General features: G+C 41.2%; 1 protein-coding gene across 3 annotated transcripts in view; it reads left to right on the forward strand.

Annotated features, from left to right (window-relative positions):
* The window catches only part of LOC106579432 (cadherin-23), a 706260-nt gene that overhangs the window by 233026 nt on the left and 446252 nt on the right, over positions 1-26982 (forward strand). For all 3 annotated transcript variants that reach the window (XM_014159337.2, XM_014159338.2, XM_014159342.2), the window contains exons 7-8: positions 7061-7255; positions 7551-7679. In XM_014159337.2, coding sequence (XP_014014812.2) covers positions 7061-7255; positions 7551-7679 — 324 coding nt within the window. The remainder of the gene's footprint in view (positions 1-7060; positions 7256-7550; positions 7680-26982) is intronic.

Genomic DNA, 26982 nt, shown 5'->3' on the forward strand with positions numbered 1-26982 from the left:
AATTGAGCAATTGAAGGCTAGATTCTATCAGATCTGTGCTAGCCGACACCCACATAGCAGTTGTTTTGGCGGTGTCTGAGGTGAAACTGTGTTAGAGATGTCAAATCCAAAAGCGGCTTCTGGCATTATACCTATCGCGGTCATTGCCATTGGCTGCATGGAGTTGCATTATTAGAAAATTCCCATGCAGCTGTGTTTACAAGTTGGAATGTGTGATGTAATCTACACCTCAATTAGGCTAGAAATCTTCATTATTTAGTTTCATGATTTTCAATTTGAATGTCATTATTTCTATATAGCCTACACTTTCACATTCTGAACTTCGAATGCGTGTGGGACAGGTGTGGCTTAGTGAATGACCATACGAGCAGCGCTCCACGATTTGAAAGTTCCAACGAAGTTATACCTCCGACATATCATGTAAATAAGAACGATGATCTGCTATGCAGGTGTTGGTTATCACGGGTTATATATTCCTCATATTCAGCACAACCCCGACTTCAACATATGTGAAAATGGAGCGTTTCTACAGTACCAGTCATAAGTTTGGACACACTTGCTCATTCAAGGTTTTTTTATTTTTAATTTTTAATTTTCTACATTGTAGAATAGTACTGAAGACATCAAAACCATGTAGTAATCAAAAAGTGTTCAACAAATCAAAATATATTTTATATTTGAAATTCTTCAAATTAGCCACCCTTTGCCTTGATGACAGCTTTGCACACTCTTGGCATTTTCTCAACCAGCTTCATGAGGTAGTCACCTGGAATGCATTTCAATTAACAGGTGTGCCTTGTTAAAAGTTTAATTTGTGGAATTTATTTTCTTCTTAATGCATTTGAGCCAATCAGTTGTGTTGTGACAAGGTAGGGGTGGTATACAGAGAAGCCCTATTTGGTAAAAGACAAGGTCTATATTAACCTGTTAGGGCTAGGGGGCAGTATTTGCACGGCTGGATAAAAAACATACCCGATTTAATCTGGTTACCACTCCTACCCAGTAACTAGAATATGCATATACTTATTACATATGGATAGAAAACACCCTAAAGTTTCTAAAACTGTTTGAATGGTGTCTGTGAGTATAACAGAACTCAAATGGCAGGTCAAAACCTGAGAGATTCCTTTACAGGAAGTGGCCTGTCTGACCATTTCTGGAACTTCTTTGCCATCTCTATCTTTTACTAAGGATCTCTGCTCTAACGTGACACTTCCTACGTCGTCCATAGGCGCTCAGAGCCCGGGAAAAACCTGAATGTCGTCATCCCAGCCCCAGGCTGAAACACATTATCGCCTTTCTCAAGTGGCCGATCAAGGGACTCTGGGCTTAGGCGCGTGACCTGGCCGCCCCCGTCTTTGTGATTTTTTCCTCTGTTTGCCGAAAAGGAGATTCCCGGTCAGAATATTATCGCTTTTCTACGAGAAAAATGGCATAAAAATTGATTTTAAACAGCGGTTGACATGCTTCGAAGTACGGTAATGGAATATTTGTCACGAATTGCGCCATGCGCACGACCCTTCTTTACCATTTCGGATAGTGTCTGGAACGCACGAACAAAACGCCGCTATTCGGATATAACGATGGATTATTTTGGACCAAACCAACATTTGTTATTGAAGTAGCAGTCCTGGGAGTGGATTCTGACGAAGACAACAAAAGGTAATCAAACTTTTATAATAGTAAATATGATTATGGTGAGTGCTAAACTTGCCGGGTGTCTAAATAGCTAGCCCGTGATGCCTGGGCTATGTACTTAGAATATTGCAAAATGTGCTTTCACCAAAAAGCTATTTTAAAATCGGACATATCGAGTGCATAGAGGAGGTCTGTATCTATAATTCTTAAAATAATTGTTATGCTTTTTGTGAACGTTTATCGTGAGTAATTTAGTAAAATGTTAGCGAATTCCCCGGAAGTTTGCGGGGGGTATGCTAGTTCTGAACGTCACATGCTAATGTAAAAAGCTGGTTTTTGATATAAATATGAACTTGATTGAACAAAACATGCATGTATTGTATAACATAATGTCCTAGGGTTGTCATCTGATGAAGATCATCAAAGGTTAGTGCTGCATTTAGCTGTCTTCTGGGTTTTTGTGACATTATATGCTAGCTTGAAAAATGGGTGTCTGATTATTTCTGGCTGGGTACTCTGCTGACATAATCTAATGTTTTGCTTTCGTTGTAAAGCCTTTTTGAAATCGGACAGTGTGGTTAGATTAACGAGAGTCTTGTCTTTAAATAGCTGTAAAATAGTCATATGTTTGAGAAATTGAAGTAATAGGATTTTGAAGGTTTTGAAAATCGCGCCACAGGCTTCAACTGGCTGTTACGTAGGTGGGACGAATTCGTCCCGCCTAGCCCAGAGAGGTTAAGAACACCTGCTCTTTCCATGACACACTGATGTCATGACTTTCCCTCCTGGGTGAGGATCAAAGAGAGCCCCCCCTCTCCCACCAAAGAGGAAGGGGGGGAAGTGGGGCCGGTTCTAGGACTTTACCGACCGGTCGTAAACTTCCTCTCTCATTCACTGCAGTATGGAGAAGTCCAAAATCCTTTGTGTGTAGAGAGAAACTCTGCCTCAAAACTTTAAAATCAGAAGGTTGGATATAACAATAATAATGTCAAATCAGTAGTTGTTTTGTGATATCATTAAGGATTGTATAACAGTAATTCTGAAAATTATATGTCCCAGTTATCAGATTTACATCTAAATGTTGTGGAACCTATATGATTAAATATGAAACTATTTGTGACAAGATGAAATGTGATTTTAGCCTTCTAAATTAGATAATTGTTTTTCATACAGACTTTTGCCAAGTCAGTACCCCCGCCCACATGAGCACAGACATTGTGGTAACATGATGGAACCGCCCTCCAAGGTGAGGGCATTAAAGGACTCCTAACAAAATGTACATTATACCACACAGCATGGAGCGGTGGCTACATGGCTGACAAATGGTTTAAAACTATAAGACCAGTACATTGCCGGGTTGCTACTGGCGTGTAAAATGGTTTAAAACCACTAAGCCTGTATACGTGCAGCGTGAGCTGAATACGTGACAAATGGTCTAAAACTACAAGGCCCTCTGAAACTCAACAGAGAAGAAGAGTAGACATGCACCGCCTGCAGCTCTGCATGTAACGTAGACACTTGACCGAAGATGAGAAAAGAAGAATATTACCCTATCAAACGACCATTGGAATGTCTGATGTATCCAGTTAAACGGACACTTCCAGAACAAAGAAAGCTACTACTAAGGACATGGTGACCTCTGGTGGACAACCAGAGACTTACACAACCAGAGACTTTCTGTCGAACTATTCGTCACAGACGGATCGGGCGATTTCCATAGTCAGAGATGACAAAGACATACAAGCGTAAATATGTACGTTGCATTTGTAAAACCCCAATGAGCGGTTATTAGGGTGCTAAATATCCATATTTACGATGAGCGTATTATTCAATTGTATGCACGATAGTTGAATTCCTTTGTCTCTCCTCCCGCTCTTTCTTTCCCCACCCCATTCATTGTGTAATAAGCCGTCGTATCAGGTAAGTCCATTAGGGCCTTTCATTGCATTATGTTGGTAATCAATTCAACCTATACTGTGTGTGTTTACCTATTTCTGTGTGATTATTTTGTTAGTTAGTAAATAAATAATTAAGCCAATTTGTGTAAGCTGAGTCATCATGTAGACTGGGGTTTGTACAGATTTATAGAATATTACGATGTTCAGAATGAGACTGATATGAGGTTAGTTGATTAGTTGAGAAGAAACAGTTGGGATACTGTTCATCATTAAAGAGAAACTGCCCCTAAAAACACATTTTCCTTTTGAAAAAGGCCTAAGTTGCATCGATATGAGTCAGAAACATTTATTATATTGTCAAAATTGACTACAAAGTGTAAATAGGATAATTTGTTCATAAAGTCAGTTTCGTCTAAAACTTAATGTTATGACTATAACTACTGTTCCCTGAAGGAGGGAAACGAGGGACAACATACTATGGGGAGTCGCACTCTCGCGACTTCGGTTGAAGGATCTACGATGGTACCTGACAAAGCCAATGAAATCCATGCCTCATAGGAAGCCCTGCCTTCCACAGCTGATAAGTGTGAGGCACGGACTCATTCCTTCAATTTAATACCACCCTTCACCAAGCCCAGGAACGGGCGGTGCGGGGCCAAACAGGTGTTGGACCTCGTTTCCCTGGTTCCAGGGAACAGAAGTTATAGTCATAATGACCCACCCAGACCAAACCCTGCCTGATACGGTAATCTGGGTATTGCAGACACGGCGCGCTGCCTAGTGACTTTCCCCTGTCCCAGCTTTAAGCACACTTGGAGAAGTGACATCCAAGCGATAAAACCACACAAAAGTGTGTGGTGATGCACAACTCGCCCCAGCACATATCTCCTATAGTCAACCCTTTAGACAATGCCCAAGATGCTGCCAGGCCTCTGGTGGAGTGAGCACATACACAGCTAGGTAACCCTTGCTCCTTGTTGCTAAATGCCAGGGAGAGAGCGCCCTGCCGCTAGTTGGATTAGCAAAACAGACAAATAGCTGGTTACATAACTGGATATCCCGGGTTCGTTCAATGTACATGTGCAAAGCTCACACCGGAAACAGGGCATGTAACCTCTGTTGCTTTTCAGAAGCAAAGGAGGAGGTGAAAAGGGAAATAGCTCAAAAGGTAAAGACCTGTATACATAGCCATGACTTTCGGAGCGAAGGCTACATTTGGACTCAATGTCACCTTAGTCGCCCAGGGCGAACTGAGTACAGGATGGGTGTATGGGTAACGCGTGGAGGTCGCCAACATGTTTAGCCGAGGCCAAAGCAATGAGCAGGGAGGTTTTGTAGGAGAGGATCTTCAGATCCACTGACTCCAGAGGCTCAAAGCGGGCCACACCCAGCGTCTCCAAAAACATTGCCATGTCCCATGTTGGTGCAATAGGTTTAGATACCAGTCAGAGACCACATACACCTTTCAAGAACTGCACCACTAGGGGGTATGCCCCAGGTGTGGCTCTGTCAATTCCCACATGACATGCTGGGATAACGGCCATGTACACTTTTAACGGGCAGAATGTGTGTCCCTGCATGAAAAGCACATGTAAGAACATAAGGATGTCCCTCACAAAGCACTGAAAATGAACAAGCCCCTTCTCTTAGGACCAGAGCTCAAACGCTTATACGCATACAGCCCTCCCGTGGAGGGCGCCCTTGCAGACTGATTGGTAGCATTAACATTCGAAGGTAAACCCCTAGCCATCAGATTGGCCCTCTCAGTGGCCAGGCCCATAGGAATCAAATCTCCGGCCTCTCGTGCCAAACCTTTCCATGTGCCTGGGACAACAGGTCCCTGTGCAACTGGAGTTGCCACGGGTCTAAAAGGTAAACCATCTAAAAGGTAAACCAAGGCTGCCTGGGTCAACGGGGAGCCACAAGAATTAATGATAAGCCCTCCCGGCGCACCCTATCCAACATGGGCTGAATCAGAACCTCTGGCGGAAAAGCATAAAGGAGGGTCCGAGGCCACTGGTGCACCAGAGCGTCTGTTCCCAACTGTTCACTCGGGTCCTTTTTTTGTTGTTAATGTGTAAAGACCTAAGTTGGCTCTGCCAAACCTCTCCCATATCTGGGAAACCACCCAGGGGTGTATTCTCCACTCCCGAGGAAGAGGACCCCCTGGATATCAGATCAGCACCCGAGTTGAGGCAACCGGGAACATGCACGGCCCGAAGTGAGAGCAAATGCGCACTGCTCAACAGCAACAGCAACAGGGAGAGAGCCAAATCTTTAGAATAGACAATAGACAGATATCATTCTAGTTCTGGTAAGACAGCTGAAGTTGTACTCTACACACAACTTTTTTCAATTGCTATGTTAAGTATTGGCATGTTGTCTTTATAAGCACATCAATATGATATTTACAGCAGAAATGTAACTTGATCACACCCATTGGATTTTTGTTGATAAATGTATCTACACTCAAGCTGGATGACATTTGTACAATGTCCATATGTGCAGGTTGGCGTTTATTGTATTGAGACTTGCCATGGAGGCAGAACTTAGAAAACAAAAATGTAAGGTTAGGGTTAGGGTTATGTTTAAAATGTCATATTTCATGACTTTGTGGCTGTTCCAGCTAGTGACCTCTGCAGAGCTGCCTCCAGTACATGAGTCATCTCAATAAATGCCAACCTGCTCCACATGTAGCCTACCCCTGTTAGGATATTAGTAGTTCTGGGATGTGTGCCCCGGGAAAGTTCTTACAGTGGACATAAGGAGAGACGAGACAAAACTAGCCAGTTAGAGAATGTGTTGTAGGACAGCTGAGCTGACTGAAAATCGGGCATTCAACTCACAGTTGATATTTATTCCACGGTAACGCGTCTTTACGTGGCGTGATGAAACTTCAAGTTGCAAGCTATTTTTTGGTAGCAAGGTCTTGAAGAACCAGTGTCTCATGAAACACATTCCAGACAGTGGTTCTTGCTATCATGGCATAACTGTGCTTTGACAGATAAGTATCAGCTAGATAGGCTAGCCAGTTGCAGCTACACCCACGTTATGCTAGCTAGCTGCTGTCAGGTTGGCTAAACACAAGGTCAGCGCAGGCTTTAGCATACACATAGAACTGAATTAACAGATCATCTGAGATGGTAAGTCAGTCAGGAGGGGAGAAGTCCTCAACTTCTAAACTTCTCTACATAGCAAAGCTAGCTTAGCTTACCTCACTGTCACTACTCACAACTGCACTTGTTTGTTGTGATTAAATGGCAAAGACACACCCAAGAAACATCCACAAATCCCCCAAGACAACTGTTGTTTGGCTTCAGTCATGGCTGCTAGCATTTCTTAATGAGCAAGCCAAAAACCGAGGCCAAATCAGGAAGTTCAGCCCCCCTTTAAATGTGCAGAACAGTAATCTGTCTCCATCCATTGTTTCTACATAGCCATCCATCCACCTTTTAAAGAACCCCTCAAACTATAGGAATATGACTTTATGCCAACCTGTGTGCCTGTCTTTCTCTGTGTTCCAGAACACTCCAGTGGGCACCTCAGTGTACCAGGTGAATGCCACAGACCCAGACCAAGGCACCGGGGGCAGTGTGCTCTTCTCTTTCCAGCCCCCCTCTTCTTTTTTCTCCATCGATGGAGCCCGTGGTACGGTCACTGTCACCAGGGCTCTGGACTATGAGACCACATCGGCCTACCAGCTCACTGTCAATGCCACGGTGAGGGGATACACAAAATACAAACAAACTTAAACATAGATTTTATAAAGTAACAAGCATAACCATCTTGTCTAATGTCTATTTTATTTTGTGTGGTTAGTGTAAATAAATAAAATTCAACTGAGAATGGCATGGAAATATTGGCATATTGTTGTGAAAGCAGGGTTGTGTTCAGTAGGGCTAAGGTTTTAAAACTTTAAAAGAAAAGGAGCAAGTCCAGGTTTGAGTCTGTTTTCTTCCCAATGAACATGACCCAGGGGTGACCATGCTTGTGTGTGTCTGTTCTCTCCCTTAGGACCAGGATAAGAAGCGCCCTCTGTCCAGTCTATCTAATTTAGCCATCACCATCACTGATGTTCAGGACATGGACCCCATCTTTACCAACCTACCCTACAGCACCAACATAGGGGAGGACGTCCCACCGGTCAGTAATACTACATCTCACCCCCCCTTTACTTTACTTCTCCATATCCTCCTTCGCTTCCCCATATGGAAAAAAAATAATTTCAATGTATTTAACTTCACCTAAAAATGTGTTTCAAATACATGTAGATACATTTGCATCTTTGCACAAATGCATGTAATGTCTGACAATATTTCAGAAATGCATGGCCATTACATCTAGTTTACAGGGTGGCAAAAGTGGTTCCTAATTCGGCTTCTTAAATGACTCTTTACGTATTGATGAATAGGAAGATTTTTTTTGTGCCACCAAGCCAACAGTTTTGCAGTGATATAATTTAAATTGTGATGGTGAGGGAAAGAAATACTTACGATTTCACCAAATGTTTACATTCTGTCATAAAGAGCACATGTTCAATTTAATACAAAACAAGTTTTCCTATCTAAAGAGGAAAAAAAATAAGACTATTAGTGAGTGCACTCTTCACCTTAATTAAATAATGAAAATGATTGAGTGTCAAAGTGTCGGTCTACGTCTTTTGCTTCGAGTGAGTGGTATGTATGTACGGCTTTACAGTGGATGGTTAGCGGTGTTATGGTGCGTTCGTAATCAAGTGGAAATTACTAGTTAAATCAGCCATGAATTGCCTTATGGCGGGTGGAATGGAAGCTTGTTGTGTGCAACAGGCAGGGTAAATTGAATGCAAGATTCACACATTTTTTTTAATTGTTAAAACATTTATAGCCTGTCTATTGATGAGTAACAGGGTTGACGTGTTAGGCTCCACCCATTCAGTTTTTCATTCAGTTTTCTACTTTTTTTTACATTTCAAAAAGAGTAGAACCACCTCACCTGCTTTTACAGATTTTATCAGATTTTCAATGTTTCTTTGGAAATAAATATTTAAAAAGGAATAGTTTCACCATATTGAAACGAGAGTTCAATTTAAGTAACAGGGTGATGCTTAACCTGTTAGGGCTAGGGGGCAGCATTTGCACGTCTGGATAAAAAAAATGTACCCGATTTAATCTGGTTACTAATCCTACCCAGTAACTAGAATATGCATATACTTATTATATATGGATAGAAAACACTCTAAAGTTTCTAAAACTGTTTGAATGGTGTCTGTGAGTATAACAGAATTCATTTGGCAGGCAAAACCCTGAGACATTTTCTGACAGGAAGTGGATACCTGATGTGTTGTATTGACTTTAAACCTATCCCATTGAAAAACACAGGGGCTGAGGAATATTTTGGCACTTCCTATTGCTTCCACTAGATGTCACCAGCCTTTACAAAGTGTTTTGAGTCTTCTGGAGGGAGATCTGACCGAACAAGAGCCATGGAACGATGATGTCCCATTAGACACCTGGCGCGCGAGTTCATGTTGGGTACCCTCGTTCCAATACGTTATAAAAGAGTATGCATTCGTCCACCTTGAATATTATTCATGTTCTGGTTAAAAAGGCCCTAATGATTTATGCTATACAACGTTTGACATGTTTGAACGAACGGAAATATATTTTTTCCCCTCGTTCATGACGAGAAGTCCGGCTGGCTTAGATCATGTGCTAACAAGACGGAGATTTTTGGACATAAATGATGAGCTTTTTTGAACAAAACTACATTCGTTATGGACCTGTGATACCTGGAAGTGACATCTGATGAAGAGAATCAAAGGTAATGGATTATTTACATAGTATTTTCGATTTTAGATCTCCCCAACATGACGTCTAGTCTGTATCGCAACGCGTATTTTTCTGGGCGCAGTGCTCAGATTATTGCAAAGTGTGATTTCCCAGTAAGGTTATTTTTAAATCTGGCAAGTTGATTGCGTTCAAGAGATGTAAATCTATAATTCTTTAAATGACAATATAATATTTTACCAATGTTTTCTAATTTTAATTATTTAATTTGTGACGCTGACTTGACTGCCAGTTATTGGAGGGAAACGATTTCCTCAACATCAATGCCATAGTAAAACGCTGTTTTTGGATATAAATATGAACTTGATAGAACTAAAAATGCATTCATTGTCTAACATAATGTCCTAGGAGTGTCATCTGATGGAGATTGTAAAAGGTTAGTGCATCATTTTAGCTGGTTTTATGGTTTTGGTGACCCTGTCTTTGACTTGACAAAACATTACACACAACTCTCGTAAATGTACTGTCCTAACATAGTCTAAATTTATGCTTTCGCCGTAAAACCTTTTTGAAATCGTAAAACGTGGTTAGATTAAGGAGATGTTTATCTTTCAAATGGTGTAAAATAGTTGTATTTTTGAAAAATTTGAATTTTGACATTTATTTGGATTCAAATTTGCCGCTCTTGAAATGCACCTGCTGTTGATGGAGTGCACCACGGGTGGCACGCTAGCGTCCCACCTAGCCCATAGAGGTTAAAATGAGGGACATGTGTAAATGAATCGCTAATCACATGAAATAAATAATAATTTTCTGAAATAACTTTGTCAAAGCAACAAAATAACTAGGGCTTTACAATGATGGTGCAAACTTGGAGTATTGTGGGGGGTTAGTGGGTTAAAATCTTCCTAGAACACACAGAGGTCCGTGTACATGTGATACATTTTTTTGTGTTAAAAAAGGAGCAATCAGCAATGTGAAAAACAGAGAAATTGCTTGTTTATTTGCATATGAAACCAAATAATTATCTTGTTTTTGTATATGAAACCAAATAACGACTTGATATTTCGATTTTCACATGTGCGTGAGGTTAAATGTGGAATGCCTGTCATCAGCCAAATACACAGCCAACACTTCCTGTCCCTTCAAAATAGGAGTTCATGTGTTGGAGTGCCAAGGTAAGATTTCTAAATTTTTTACTTCAGATTTAAGGTTACTTATGTAAGCTAGTCACAACAATGATAGTGTATTGACATTTAAATTAAATGATGTTACTGTACATTGTTAGCTAACTGATAGTATACTACATGACCAAAAGTATGTGGACACCTGCTCGTTGAACATCTCATTCCAAAATCATGGGCATTAATATGGAGTTGGTCCCGACTTTGCTGTTATGACAGCTTACATTCTTTTCGGAAGGCTGTCCACTTGATGTTGGAACATTGCTGTGTGGACTTGATTCCATTCAGGCACAAGAGCATTAGAGAGGTCGGGCACTGATGTTGGGATATTAGGCCTGGCTCGCAGTCGGCGTTCTAATTTATCCCAAAGGTGTTCGACGGGGTAGAGATCAGGGCTCTGTGCAGGCCAGTCAAGCTCTTCCACACCGATCTCGACAAAACACTTCTGTATGGACCTCACTTTGTGCACGGGGGCATTGTCATGCTGAAACAAGAAAGGACCTTCCCCAAACTGTTGCCACAAAGTTGGAAGCATAGAATTGTCTAGAATGTCATTGTATAATGTAGCATGAAGATTTCCCTTCACTGGAACTAAGGGAGCTAGCCTGAACCAAACTTTACAGTTGGCACTATTCATTGGGGCAGGAAGCGTTCTCCTGGCATCCTCCAAACCCAGATTTGTTCGTCGGACTGCCAGATGTTGAAGCGTGATCCATCACTCCAGAGAACACGTTTCCACTGCTCCAGAGTCCAATGGCGGCGAGCTTTACACCACTCCAGCCGATGCTTGGCATTGCGCATGGTGATCTTAGGCTTGTGTGGGGTTGCTCGGCTATGGAAACCCATTTCATGAACTCCCGACGAACAGGTCTTGTGCTGATGTTGCTTACAGAGGCAGTTTGGAACTCGGTAGTGTGTGTTGCATCTGAGGACAGACCATTTTTACTCGTTTCAGTGGTTCCGTTCTGTGAGCATGTGTGGCCTTCCACTTCGAGGCTGAGATTACGTTGACCACGGCAGTGCTAGCAGGGCAAACTGACTTGTTGGAAAGGCATCCTATGACAGTGCCACGTAGAAAGACACTGACATCTTCAGTAAGGCCATTCAACTGCCAATGTTTGTCAATGGAGATTGCATGGCTGTGTTCTCAATTTTATACACCTGTCAGCAAAGGGTGTGCCTGAAATAGCTGAATCCATTAATTTGAAGGGGTGTCCACATACTTTTGTATATATAGTGTATCTTAGCTACCTAGCTAACCATTGGGAATCTCATATAATGAGGACATACTGCCCAGTCAAAAGTTTGGACACACCTACTCATTCAAGGATTTTTCTTTATTTTTACTATTTTCTACATTGTAGAATAATAATTAAAACTATGAAATAACACATGTGGAATCATGTAATAACCACACAAGTGTTAAACAAATCAAAATATAATTTATGTTTGAGATTCTTCAAAGTAGCCACCCTTTGCCTTGATGACAGCTTTGCACACTCTTGGCATTATCTCAACCAGCTTTACCTGGAATGGTTTTCCAACAGAAAATAGCAAAAATAATGAAAAACCCTTGAATGAGTAGGTGTGTCCAAACTTTTGACTGGTACTGTAAGTATTCAGACCCTTTGCTCTGAGACTCGAAATTGAGCTCAGGTGCATCATGTTTCCATTGATCATCCTTGAGATGTTTCTACAACTTGATTGGAGTCCACCTGTGGTAAATTCAATTGATTGGACATGATTTGGAAAGGTACACACCTGTCTATATAAAGTCCCACAGTTGACAGTGCATGTCAGAGTAAAAACCAAGCCATGAGGTTGAAGAAATCAAAATTGAGCTCTGAGACAGGACTGTGTCGAGGCACAAATCTGGGAAACAGTAACAAAACATTTCTGCAGCATTAAAGATCTCCAAGAACACAGTGGCCTCCATCATTCTTAAACAGAAGAAGTTTGGAACCACCAAGACTCTTCCTAGAGCTGGCCGCCCGGCCAAACTGAGCAATCAGGGGAGAAGGGCCTTGGTCAAGGAGGTGACCAATAACCCGATGGTCACTCTGACAGAGCTCTAGTTCCTCTGTGGAGAAGGGAGAAACTTCCAGAATGACAACCATCTCTGCAGCACTCACCCAATCAGGCCTTTATGTTAGAGTTGCCAGACGGAAGCCACTCCTCAGTAAAAGGTACACGAAAGCCCGGTTCGAGTTTGCCAAAAGGCACCTAAAAGACTCCCAGACCATGAGAAACAAGATTATCTGGTCTGATAAAACCAATATTGAACTCTTTGGCCTGAATGCCAAGCGTCACGTCTGGAGGAAACTAGGCACCGCTCATCACCTGGCCAATACCATCCCTACCGTGAAGCATGGTGGTGGCAACAAAATGCTCTGGGGATGTTTTTCAGCGGCAGGGACTGGGAGACTAGTGAGGATTGAGGGAAAGTTGAACAGAGCAAAGTACAGAGAGATCCTTGATGAAAACCTACTCCAGAGCGCTCAGGACCTCAGACTGGGCCAAAGATTCACCTTCCAACAGGACAATGACCCTAAGCACACAGCCAAGACATCGCAGGAGTGGCTTCGGGATAAGTCTCTGAATGTCCTTGAATTGCCCTGCCAGAGCCCGGACTTGAACCCAATCAAATATTTCTGAAGAAACCTGAAAATAGCTGTCCCTATCCAACCTGACAAAGCTTGAGAGGCTCTGCAGAGAAGAATGGGAGAAACTCCCCAAATACGGGTGTGCTAAGCTTGTAGCGTCATACTGAATAAGACTCGAGGCTTTAATTGCTGCCGAAGGTGATTCAACAAAGTATTGAGATAAGGGTCTGAATACTTACAGTATATAATGTGATATGTCAGTTTCTTAACTTCCAAAAACCTGTTTCAGCTTTGTCATTATGGGATATTGTGTGTAGACTGATGGGGGGAAATAAACAATTTACTCAATTTTAGAATAAGGCTGTAACGTAACAAAATGTGGAAAAAGTGAAGGGGTCTGAACACTTTCCGAATGCACTGTATATACATTACTGTAAATATTGATCACATTCCTTGTGTATGATCATACATTCTGATACATTGAATGTTAATATCAATCTATGTTATATATTTTTACCTCATGTTTCACTAAGTGAAGTACTGGCCTTATATAAAGGACCTTCCACCACCATTTGGGATGTGGATGCCTGACGAAGACCTAAGGGTCGAAATGATGTTATAAATAAAATCACCTGGGAGCATGAACAGCAGTGTCCAGTGTTTGAAGTTTTGCCTACAACTCCAGGATCTGCGGAAAGTACCTGGATGTCCATATGTTCTTCAGTTTTTTCTTCTCATATACAGTATATATGCACACACACACACACACACACACACACACACACACACACACACACACACACACACACACACACACACACACACACACTGTTGAGAGTTAAAACCCAGCAGCGTTGCAGTTCTTGACACACTCAAACCGGTGCACCTGGCACCTACTACCATACCCCATTCATTAAAATATTTTTGTGTTGCCCATTCACGCTCTGAATGGCACACATACTGTACATAATCTTGGTGGTTCCAAACTTCTTCCATTTAGGAATGATGGAGGCCACTGTGTTCTTGGGGACCTTTAATGCTGCAGACATTTTTGGTACCCTTCCCCAGATCTGTGCCTCAACACAATCCTGTGTCAGAGCTCTACAGACAATTCCTTCGACCTCATGGCTTGGTTTTTGCTCTGACATGCACTGTCAACTGCATGTCAAATTTGCTAACATTTCTGAGCTGTTGTTTCTGATGAAGCACCTAAGATATGTAATATTGAACGGAGGTTATCCGAGGATAAACACTTTTTAACAAACCCACTTTGGTCCGTGTGGATCAATTTGGTAAGCGAGTCCCGAGATGAGGCGACAACATTTTGGAAAACAGTTTAATGTCTGTGTTTATCAAAGAGTGGGGTGATAATCAGAAGACTGGGTGGCATCCTTACCTTTTTTTAATAAAAAACGAAATTAGTGCTGTGTTCACATCTCTTCCAAATTAACCTTTGTGAACAGCTGTATTAATCATTTTGAGCAACAGTGGACCTAATTGATTCCAACATTTTAAATAGACTTCAGGAGGAATACCATCCCATCCAGGTGATTTGCCTTTATTCTGGTTTCCAATGCCCTTTTGAGTAAATGGAGAGAGATTTGGGCTCCCAGCAAGTCGACTTCCTCAGTTGAGTGAAGAGGAGTTCTTATATCTTTAAATAAGGACTCGATCTGGCTTGTTGTGGAGTCGCAATCAAAAGTTCTTGATTAGTTCTTTATAGAAACGGGAAAATATTTGGTTGATTAATTTGGGAATTGTGATACAGTGAATTATAAGTGAAATAATCTGTCTGTAAACAATTGTTGGAAAAATTACTTGTGTCATGCACAAAGTAGATGTCCTAACCGACTTGCCAAAACTATAGTTTGTTAACAAGAAATTTGTGGAGTGGTTGAAAAATGAGTTTTAAAGACTCCAACCTAACTGTATGTAAACTTCCAACTTCAACTGTAATTGCCCATTAATATCAGTTACATTTGGGTATGTCTATTTATGCGGAGATCTGCATTCAATGTCCAAAGTGGACTCTCTGATACTTTTGTAGATTTAGCCCATTTTACACATGAAAATATTCTTCAGGATTGGAGGGGCACCTGCGGGACGGTTGAGCTAACGTAGGCTAATGCGATTAGCATGAGGTTGTAAGTAACAAGAACATTTCCCAGGACATAAACATATCTGATATTGGCTGAAAGCTTAAATTCGTGTTAATCTAACTGTACTGTCCTATTTACAGTAGCTATTACAGTGACATAATACCATGCTATTGTTTGAGGAGAGTGCAGTTTTGAACATGAAACGTTATTAATAAAAAAATGAGGCACAATTGGGCAGTCTTGATACAACATTTTGAACATAAATGCAATGGTTCATTGGATCAGTCTAAAGCTTTGTGCATACACTGCTGCCATCTAGTGGCCAAAATCTAAACTGTACCTGGGCTGGAATAATACATTATGGCCTTTCTCATGTATTTCAAACTTGATGGTACAAAAAAATACCAAAAAACTCTTGTTTTTTTCCTTGTATTATCTTTTACCAGATCTAATGTGTTATATTCTCCTACATTCCTTTTACACTTCAAAGTGTTTCCTTTCAAATGGTACCAATAATATGCATATCCTTGCTTCAGGCCCTGAGCTACAGGCAGTTAGATTTGTGTATGTCATTTTAGACGAAAATTGAAAAAAAGAGGCCGATCCTTAAGAGGCAGTTCACCTGTGATACAAGTCAGTATTCGACATCCATCCATGTCTGAGGACATCGGTCGATGACGTGGAAACCAGCCACTAGGGGCAACAGTGAGCACTTGAACTTAATGCATAAACTTAACCTTAGAAAGACACAGACAAGTAGCCAAACACTTGGAAATTTGACGTTTGAGAAACATTGATGAACATCAGTGTATATGTCAATGATATTCTCAGAAGTAACCCAGAACATATCCCAGTCAGTGTGATCAAAACAATCTGAATCATGGATTTCGATTGGTCAGACTGGCGTTGAAGCGAACTTAGTACGGATACTTCCTGTTTGAATTTCTGGCAATAGGAAGGAGCAGAATGGAATCGGGATCTGATTTGCTGAATGGAGGGTGGGGGAGGGCCTTGAAACCATCACAGATTGGAAATTAACAGTGGTCGAAAGTTTTTGAAGCGGGAGTACTGCAGGCTATGTGTTAGAACTTCTGTCGCATTTTCCTCAGATTTGCTACAATAAATGCGGCCTCAGGATATGCCGTTTCCAGTTTCCACAAAGTCCAGTGTAGTTCCTTGAGTGCTGACATGGTATCGGCTTGAGGGGGAACATACACGGCTGTGACGATGACCGAAGAGAATTCTCTTGGGAGTTAATGCAGTCAGCATTTGATTGAGGTATTCTAGGTCTGGTGAACAAAATTACTAGAGTTCCTGTACGTTACCACAATCACACCATGAGTAGTTAATCATGAAACATACACCTCTGCCTTTCTTCTTCCCGGAGAGTTCTTTATTCCTATCTGCGCAATGTACTGAGAACCCATCTGGCTCAATCGACGGGGATAGTATATCTGGAGAGAGAAATTATTCTGTGAAGGAGAGTATGTTACAGTCCCTGATGTCTCTCAAGAAGAGATCCTCACCCAGAGCTCATCTACTTTATTGTCTAGGTACTGAATATTAGTGAGTAATATACTCAGAAGCGGTGGATGGTGTGCACGCCTCCTGAGTCAGACTAAAGGTCCACTCCATGTCTTGGAGCAGCCTCTGGGATAAGTTCAATTGCCTTTGGGGTTATGAACAAAGGATCCAATTCAGGAAAGTCATATTTCTGGTTGAAATGCTTGTGAGTTACCGCCACTCTGATATCCAAAAGTTATTTCCGACTGTATTCAATAATGCAAAAAAACGTTCTGGGCTAATAATGTGACAAATAACACAACAACAAAATAAAAAAACTGCAAAGTTGCTTAGGAACCAGAAACAGACAGTGGTAGAAAAAGTAGACAATTGTCTTACTTGAGTAAAAGTAAAGATACCTTAATAGAAAATGACTCAAGTAAAAGTGAAAGTCACCCAGTAAAATATTACTTGAGTAAAAGTCTAAAAGTATTTGGTTTTAAATTGACTTAAGTATCAAAAGGAAATGTAATTGATCGAATATACTTAAGTATCAAAAGTAAAAGTATAAATCATTTCAAATTCCTTATATTAAGCAAACCTGATGGCATGGTGGCGAAGTAATTACAATATAGCAATTAAACACTGGAATGGCAGATGTGCAGAAGATGAATGTGCAAGTAGAGATACTGGGGTGCAAAGGAGCAAGGTAAATAAATAAATACAGTATGGGGATGAGGTAGTTGGATGGGCTGTTTACAGGTGGACTATGTACAGGTGCAGTGATCTGTGAGCTGCTCTGACAGCAGATACTTGAAGCTAGTGAGGGAGATATGAGTCTCCAGCTTCAGAGAAATTTGCAGTTTGTTCCAGTCATTGGCAGCAGAGAACTGGAAGGAATGGCGGCCAAACGAGGAACTGGCTTTGGGGGTGACCAGTGAGATATACCTGCAGGAGCGCATGCTACGAGTGGGTGCTACTATGGTGACCAGTGAGCTGAGATAAGGCGGGGCTTTACCTAGCAGAGACTTGTAGATAACCTGTAGCCAGTGGGTTTGGCGACGAGAATGAAGCGAGGGCCAACCAACGAGAGCGCACAGGTCGCAGTGGTGGGTAGTGTATGGGGCTTTGGTGACAAAACGGATGGCACTGTGATAGACTGCATCCAGTTTGTTGAGTAGAGTGTTGGAGGCTATTTTATAGATGACATCACCAAAGTCGAGGATCGGTAGGATGGTCAGTTTTATGAGGGTGTGTTTGGCAGCATGAGTGAAGGATGCTTTGTTGCGATATAGGAAGCCAATTCTAGATAGTAATTTTGGATTGGAGATGCTTAATGTGAGTCTGGAAGGAGAGTTTACAGTCTAACCAGACACCCAGGTATTTGTAGTTGTCCACGTATTCTAAGTCAGAGCCGTCCAGAGTAGTGATGCTGGACAGGCGAGCAGGTGCGGGCAGTGATGGATTGAATAGCATGCATTTAGTTTTACCTGCGTTTAAGAGCAGTTGGAGGCCACGGAAGGAGAGTTGCATGGCATTGAAGCTCGTCTGGAGGTTAGTTAAAAGAAGGGCCAGAAGTATACAGAATGGTGTCGTCTGCGTAGAGGTGGATCAGAGAATCACCAGCAGCAAGAGCAACATCATTGATGTATACCGAGAAGAGAGTCGGCCCGAGAATTGAACCCTGTGGCTCACCCATAGAGACTGCCAGAGGTCTGGACAACAGGCCTTCCGATTTGACACACTGAACTCTATCAGAGAAGTCGTTGGTAAACCAGGCGAGGCAATCATTTGAGAAACCAAGGCTGTCGAGTCTGCCGATAAGAATGTGGTGATTGACAGAGTCGAAAACCTTGGCCAGGTCGATGAATACGGCTGCACAGTAATGTCTCTTATCGATGGCGGTTATGATGTCATTTAGGACCTTGAGCGTTGCTGAGGTGCACCCATGACCAGCTCTGAAACCAGATTGCATAGCGGAGAAGTTACGGTGGGATTCGAAATGGTCGGTAATCTGTTTGTTAACTTCTTGGGGCTATGTGGGACGCTAGCGTGCCACCCGTGGTGCACCCTATCAACAGCAGGTGCATTTCAAGAGCGGCAAATTTGAAACCAAATAAATGTCAAAATTCAAATTTTTCAAACATTCAACTATCTTACACCCTTTGAAAGATAAACATCTCCTTAATCTAACCACGTCGTCCGATTTCAAAAAGGTTTTACGGCGAAAGCATAAAGTTAGATTATGTTAGGAGAGTACATTGACAATAGCTGTGTGTAATGTTTTGTCAATTCAAAGACAGGCGTCACCAAAACCATAAAACCAGCTAAAATGATGCACTAACCTTTAACAATCTCCATCAGATGACACTCCTAGGACATTATGTTAGACAATAAATGCATTTTTAGTTCTATCAAGTTCATATTTATATCCAAAAACAGCGTTTTACTATGGCATTGATGTTCAGGAAATCGTTTCCCTCCAATAACCGGCAGTCAAGTCAGCACCACAAATTAAATAATTCAAATTAGAAAACATTGGTAAAATATTATATTGTCATTTAAAGAATTATAGATTTACATCTCTTGAACGCAATCAACTTGCCAGACTTGCCCTGTTGGGGCTAGGGGGCAGTATTTTCACGGCTGGATAAAAAAAACGTCCCCGATTTAATCTGGTTACTAATCCTACCCAGTAACTAGAATATGCATATACTTATTATATATGGATAGAAAACACCCTAAAGTTTCTAAAACTGTTTGAATGGTGTCTGTGAGTATAACAGAACTCATTTGGCAGGCAAAACCCTGAGACATTTTCTGACAGGAAGTGGATACCTGATGTGTTGAATTACCTTTAAGCCTATGCCATTGAAACACACAGGGGTTGATTAATGTTTTGGCACTTCCTATTGCTTCCACTAGATGTCACCAGCCTTTACAAAGTGTTTTGAGTCTTTTACTGTGAGATCTGACCGAACAAGAGCCATGGAACGGTGATGGCCAATTAGACTCTGGCGCGCGAGTTCATGTTGGGTACCCTCGTTCCAATACGTTATAAAAGAGAATGCATTCGTCCACCTTGAATATTATTCATGTTCTGGTTAAAAAAGGCACTAATGATTTATGCTATACAACGTTTGACATGTTTGAACGAACGTAAATATATTTTTCCCCCTCGTTCATGACGAGAAGTCCGGCTGGCTTAGATCATGTGCTAACAACACGGATCTTTTTGGATATAAATGATGAGCTTTTTTGAACAAAACTACATTCGTTATGGACCTGGGAATTCCGGGAAGTGACATCTGATGAAGAGAATCAAAGGTAATGGATTATTTACATAGTATTTTCGATTTTAGATCTCTCCAACATGGCCGTTTGTCTGTATAGCAAAGCATATTTTTCTGGGCGCAGTGCTCAGATTATTGCAAAGTGTGATTTCCCAGTAAGGTTATTTTTAAATCTGGCAAGTTGATTGCGTTCAAGAGATGTAAATCTATAATTCTTTAAATGACAATATAATATTTTACCAATGTTTTCTAATTTTAATTATTTAATTTGTGGTGCTGACTTGACTGCCGGTTATTGGAGGGAAACGATTTCCTCAACATCAATGCCATAGTAAAACGCTGTTTTTGGATATAAATATGAACTTGATAGAACTAAAAATGCATGCATTGTCTAACATAATGTCCTAGGAGTGACATCTGATGGAGATTGTAAAAGGTTAGTGCATCATTTTAGCTGGTTTTATGGTTTTGGTGACCCTGTCTTTGAATTGACAAAACATTACACACAGCTATTGTCAATGTACTCTCCTAACATAATCTAACTTTATGCTTTCGCCGTAAAACCTTTTTGAAATCGGACAACGTGGTTAGATTAAGGAGATGTTTATCTTTCAAAGGATGTAAGATAGTTGTATGTTTGAAAAATTTGAATTTTGACATTTATTTGGTTTCAAATTTGCCGCTCTTGAAATGCACCTGCTGTTGATAGGGTGCACCACGGGTGGCACGCTAGCGTCCCACATAGCCCCAAGAAGTTAAACAGGTCAACATTCACAAAGCCGCTGGGCCAGATGGATTACAAGGACGTATTACCAACTGGCAAGTGTCTTCACTGACATTTTCAACCCTGTCTGAGTCTGTAATACCAACATGTTTCAAGCAGACCACCATAGCCCCTGTGCGCAAGAACACTAATGTAACCTGCCTAAATGACTACCGACTAGTAGCACTCACGTCTGTAGCCATGAAGTGCTTTGAAAGGCTGGTCATGGCTCACATCAACATCATTATCCAAGAAACCCTAGACCCGCTCCAATTTGCTTACCGCCCCAACAGATCCACAGATGATGCAATCTGTATTGCACTCCACACTGACCTTTCACACCTGAACAGAAGGAACACCAATGTGAGAATGTTGTTCATTGACTACAGCTCAGCGTTCAACACCATAGTGCCCTCAAAGCTCATCACAAGCTAAGGACCCTGGGTCTAAACACCTCCCTCTGCAACTGGATCCTGGACTTCCTGACGGGCTGCCCCAGGTGGTAAGGGTAGGTAACAACACATCCACCACGCTGATCCTTAACACGGGAGCCCCTCAGGGATGCGTGCTCAGTCCCCTCCTGTAATCCCTGTTCACTCATGACTGCACGGCCAGACACGACTCCAACACCATCATTAAGTTTGCCAATGACACAACAGTGGTAGGCCTGATCACCAACAACGACGAGACAGCATATCGGGAGGAGGTCATAGACCTGGCCGTTTGATGCCAGGACAACAACCTCTCCCTCAACATGACCAAGACTGAGGAGATGATCGATGGGGCTGTAGTGGAGCAGGTTGAGGGCTTCAAGTTCCTTGGTGTCCACATCACCAACAAACTAACATGGTCCAAGGACACCAAGACAGTCGTGAATAGGGCAAGACAAAACCTATTCCCCCTCAGGAGACTGAAAATATTTGGCATGGGTCCTCAGATCCTCAAACTGTTATACAGCTGCACCATCGAGAGCATCCTGACTGGTTGCATCACTGCCTGGTATGGCAACTGCTCGGCCTCCGACCGCAAGGCACTACAGAGGGTAGTGCGTACGGCCCAATACATCACTGGGGCCAAGCTTCCTGCCATCCAGGACCTCTATACCAGGCAGTGTCAGAGGAAGGCCCTAAAAATGTGTCATAGACTGTCATAGACTGTTAGTCACCTTAGTCATAGACTGTTTTCTCTGCTACCGCATGGACAGTGGTACCAGACTGCCAAGTCTATGTCCAAGAAGCTTCTAAACAGCTTCTACCCCCAAGCCATAAGACTTTTGAACATCTAATCAAATGGCTACCCAGACTACTTGCATTGCCCCCCCCCCCTCTTTTATTCTGCTGCTACTCTCTGATATTATCTGTGCATACGTCACTTTAATAACTCTACCCACATGCATATATTACTTCAGTTACCTCATCTAACCGGTACCCCCTGTAAATAGCCTCGCTATTGTTATTTTGCTGCTGATCTTTAATTATTAGGTAAAATATGTGCTTTGATTGAAAGAAAACACAGGTAGGCTACAGTTTGTTAACACCATCTGTTCAAACCCTTTCACCATCAGATTTGTATTACACAAGCATGCATCAAATGGAAATATAAAAAATATAAATACTTGTTATATTACTACCTATATCACTAAATGCAAGCTTGAAACACTGTATTAGCATGCATGAAGTGGACCACTAGCTAGCACATTGGATGAGGTCCAAGGGGAGATACATTCAATGTTGTTTTTTACCTATATTTAACTAGGCAAGTCAGTTAGTTCTTATTTACAATGACAGCTTACACCAGCCAAACCCTAACCAGGATGACGCTGGGCCAATTGTGCACTGCCCTGTTGGACTCCCAATCACGGCCAGTTGTGACACAGCCCAGGATTGAACTAGGGCCTGTAGTGCACTGTGATGCGATGCAGTGCCTTAGAACACTGCGCCACTTGGGAGCCCTTAAAAAATGTACTGTGAGAGGGAGGTGAGGAATGAATGACAGAGGACGCAATGATTTGAAAGTTATTACAATTTTTGACAGAACTTGAGTGAGTGAGTGAATGTATTAGTGAATAAGTGAGTGAGTTGAGTGATTGAGCTGCCGTGATACCCATGCCTTAAACAACCCCTAGATCCTAATCTCTAGACACTGCAGATCTGAGGAATTGATGGGTGGTGATAGCTTCACCTTGCCCTAGGCTATGTGGAATTTTGGCAATATTGCTTACACCTGTCTAATCTCCTCAGGACTCCACAAGTGTCTAAGGGTTAGGGGTTGTTTCTGGACAGGACCCCACAACCCTGTGGGTTGGTGATGGACCGTCAGCAAGGCACTTGAGGGATTGGTTGGATATGTAATTTCATTGCTGGACACACCCACTGCACCCTATCAGGCTAAAAGTGAAGCGGGGGCATATCTGGTTTCACATCAGGGTATGTTTGTGGATAGCTGGAGACCTGCTGTAAACAGTGAAAGGATATACACACTTGCTTAATTCCAGCTCGTTAGATGTGTAACCACTGACTAACTATAGCTAGGTAGCTAACAATTTACAGTAACAAGTTAATAAGTCAATACACTATCATTGTTGTGGCTAGCTTACATAGCTAACCTTAAGTAGAAATGAAGAAATCTCACCTTGGCACTGTGGCATGGTATAGGCTTCTATTAGGTAGAAGGGTGAACCTCTATTTTGAAGGGACAGGAAGGGTTGGCTGTGCATTTCACCAATGACATTTAACCCCACCCACAGGTGAAAATTGAATATCAAGTCGTTATTTGGTTTCATATACAAAATCACGATCATTATTTGTTTTCATATACAAAAACAAGATTATTATTTATTTATTTATTTTTATTAAATGGTCTGTTTTGCTCAATTTTAACACAAAAAAGGAATTAACCACATGACATGGACCCACAGAGGTTGCACAGAGGGACATGTCAAAATGTTGGCACTTTAGCAAGTCTTTATTCATATTGAAAATTATATTTATTGAATTCTCCATTTGGTCTATATTAAAGGGCACTTCATTTCATATAACAGGCTTTACAATTCAATATTGGTGCATCATTTATACTTAACATATTATAGGGATATCATTTTGCAAATGGCACTCATTTTGCGAAATGACCCAATACACGTTAAGTTCTGCCCGTTGGACGTTGATTGCAATGCTCTCGTCAAGCATGGAGTCACTACATGGACTCACTACGCGACCGATAGTGTATCATGTTTGTTGTGATTTTTGTATTCATTTAAACACATTTAAATGTGTGTTAGTGCTTTTGGTATGGTTTTGGTATGTGTCAAGTACAATAAAAAAGCATTTTGACAAAATATATTGTAGCACGGCAGCATATTTTTGGCTGTGATAGGAGAAAACTGAGGACAGATCAACAACATTGTAGTTACTCCACAATAGTAACCTAATTGACAGAGTGAAAAGAAGGAAGCCTGTACAGAATACAAATATTTTGAAATGTGCATCCAGTTTGCAACAAGACACCAGTAATATGGCAAGAAATGTGGCAAAGCAATTCACTTTTTGTCATGAATACAAAGTGTTGTGTTTAGAAGTATTTTTTTTGCTTTTGGTATGGTTTTGGTATGTGTCAAAGTACAATAAAAAAACATTTTGACAAAATATATTAGAAGGCTTTGTCTCAGTGCTTTTTGGCCTCCCATGAGATGGATTGTCATGCCAGTTAATGTGGCTCCAGAAAGTATTCACACCCCTTGACTTTTTCCACATTTTGTTGTGTTACAGATTGAATTTCAAATGGATACAATTCAGATTTTTGGATCTCACAAAATGGATTCAGGAGAAAGGAGAAAACTGAGAATGAATCAACAACATTGTAGCTACTCCACAATACTAACCTAATTGACAGAGTGAAAAGAAGGAAGCCTGTACAGAATAAAATTAGTTCCAAAACATGCATCTTGTTTGCAACAAAGCATTAGTAATATTGCAAAAAATGAGGCAAAGCAATTCACTTTTTGTCATGAATACAACATATTATGTTGGGGCAAATCCAATACAACACATTACTGAGTACCACTCTCCATATTTTCAAGCATAGTGGTGGCTGCATCATGTTATTGGTATGCTTGTTATCATTAAGTACTGGGGAGTCTTTCATGATAAAAAATGAATGGAAAGGAGCTTTCTGCTTTCCACCAGACACTGGGAGATTAATTCACATTTGAGCAGGACAATACTCTAAAACACAGGGAGAAATCTACACTGGAGTTGCTTACCAAGAAGACAGTATGTTCCTGAGTAGTTGAGTAACATTTTTTACTTAAATCTACTTGAAAATCTATGGCATGACCTGGAAATAGTTGTCTAGCAATGATCAACAACCAATTTGACAGAGCTTGAAGAATTTGAAAAGAATAATGGGCAAATGTTGCAGAATCCATGTATGGAAAGCTCTTAGAGACTTACACAAAAATACTCACAGCTGCCAAAGGTGCTTCTACAAAGTATTGACTCAGGGGTGTGAATTCTTAAGTAAATTTGATATTTCTGTATTTAATTTTCAATACATTTGCAAAAAAAATCTAAAACATGTTCTGACTTTGTCATTATGGGGTGTTGTGTGTAGAGAAAAAAATATATATTTCATCTATTTTGAATTCAGTCTGTAACACAGCAAAATGTGCAATCATGTAAGGTATTTTAGAATGTATTTGGAAATACATTTTCCTACTATCAACAAACTATTGATAAGCAACCGATTACATAGTTATGTTCAGGACTTCCTGCATGGAATTCTGGGGGAAGGCTGTGAATTTCTGCCTAAATTAACTTTCACGAGTTAAAAGTACATATTTGACCTTTAAATTGGACTGGCAATGAGTAAGGATAAGTATTCAAGAGAAACACGGCATCAAACAGAAGATATTTTCACCATGGTTAAGCCGTTCACCGACCCCCAACTCCACAAGGTGGTAGAGACTGCCATTACAGCCGAAACAGAGACAGAGATGGTGGAGGTTCATCTCTCATGGCAGAACTGAAGTTATTTAGACAAGAAACAGCCAACTCACTCAGCAAAATGCAAACCTCTATATATGGCATGAAGGCTACACTAGAGAAAAATTGTACACGGATGACCCACACTGAAAAGAAAAATGAGGAACACGATGAGAAGCTAATACAACGGAAGCAAGTGATTAGCTACCTGATGGGCTAGGTAGAGGAATTGCAAAAGAAAGGAGACTTTTCACGTCGTAATACTATTCACATTTTTGGGGTCGAAACCAATGCAGAAAGCAGAAAATGTCTACATTTATGGACAAGATGCTGAGCGAGGTCTTGGAAATCGAGGCTGCTACACCTCTGGTCATCGAGAAGACCCACAGAGTCACACCTGCACCTTAGAGCAGACCCGGAGTGAAGGAAACACAGAGGTCAAGCACTATCATCAGGCGCTTTTAAATGAAACGAGATAATGCAGCTGTCGATAAACCAACAGAACAATTCTACAGGGACAAACGCACATCTATCTTCAATGGCTATTATTTGAAACTTTAAACTATACTGCTGAGCTGTTGCAGAAAATAGAAGATTATAACGTGATCAATTGAGAATTGTCAGCCAAAACATCACATACTCTCTGATGTTCCCTGCGAAGCTGCGTGTCACCCTTGAGAGCAAGACCCACATATCCTGTGCCTGATGCTGAGTCCTTCCTGCTCTACGTTGGGATTACACCACCTTCCAGATCCGAGGACAGGGTACGAAAAAATATGCAGATTACAGTACAGTATGTGGCAAACTGTTGGGCCAGACAGAAGGACTCAAGGCCCAAGCAGTAGTTTAAATCTACCGCGGTACATTTTCCAATCCACATTGACTACTAAAGTAACCCCTTGTTCATAAGGACTTGAAACTATTTGGGTAAATGCTAATATTTGGGACCTTATTGCTGGACTAATTCAGCAATCTGTAACCTACAGCTTGTCTGGATGGTATTTTATTTAAACTAGAAAAAACGGTACAGCCTACTTTCATCATTCCCCTTTTCTCTATGCTATAGAGTAAAGAGACATATTTTTACATTGTTTCATGGCAATTCCATATAGGCTACCCAAGTGTAGGTTACTGTAAATATTAGCCTAAAACTTGCTGACCCTTTATTGATTTAGGCAATGCTTTTGGATTAATTTCCAGCATTTAAAATGTACTGTTTAGGACAACCCGCTTTGGAATGAGTGACAGTCACTT

Source organism: Salmo salar, chromosome ssa19 (genome assembly GCF_905237065.1).
Source record: "Salmo salar chromosome ssa19, Ssal_v3.1, whole genome shotgun sequence".
Classification (NCBI taxonomy): domain Eukaryota; kingdom Metazoa; phylum Chordata; class Actinopteri; order Salmoniformes; family Salmonidae; genus Salmo; species Salmo salar.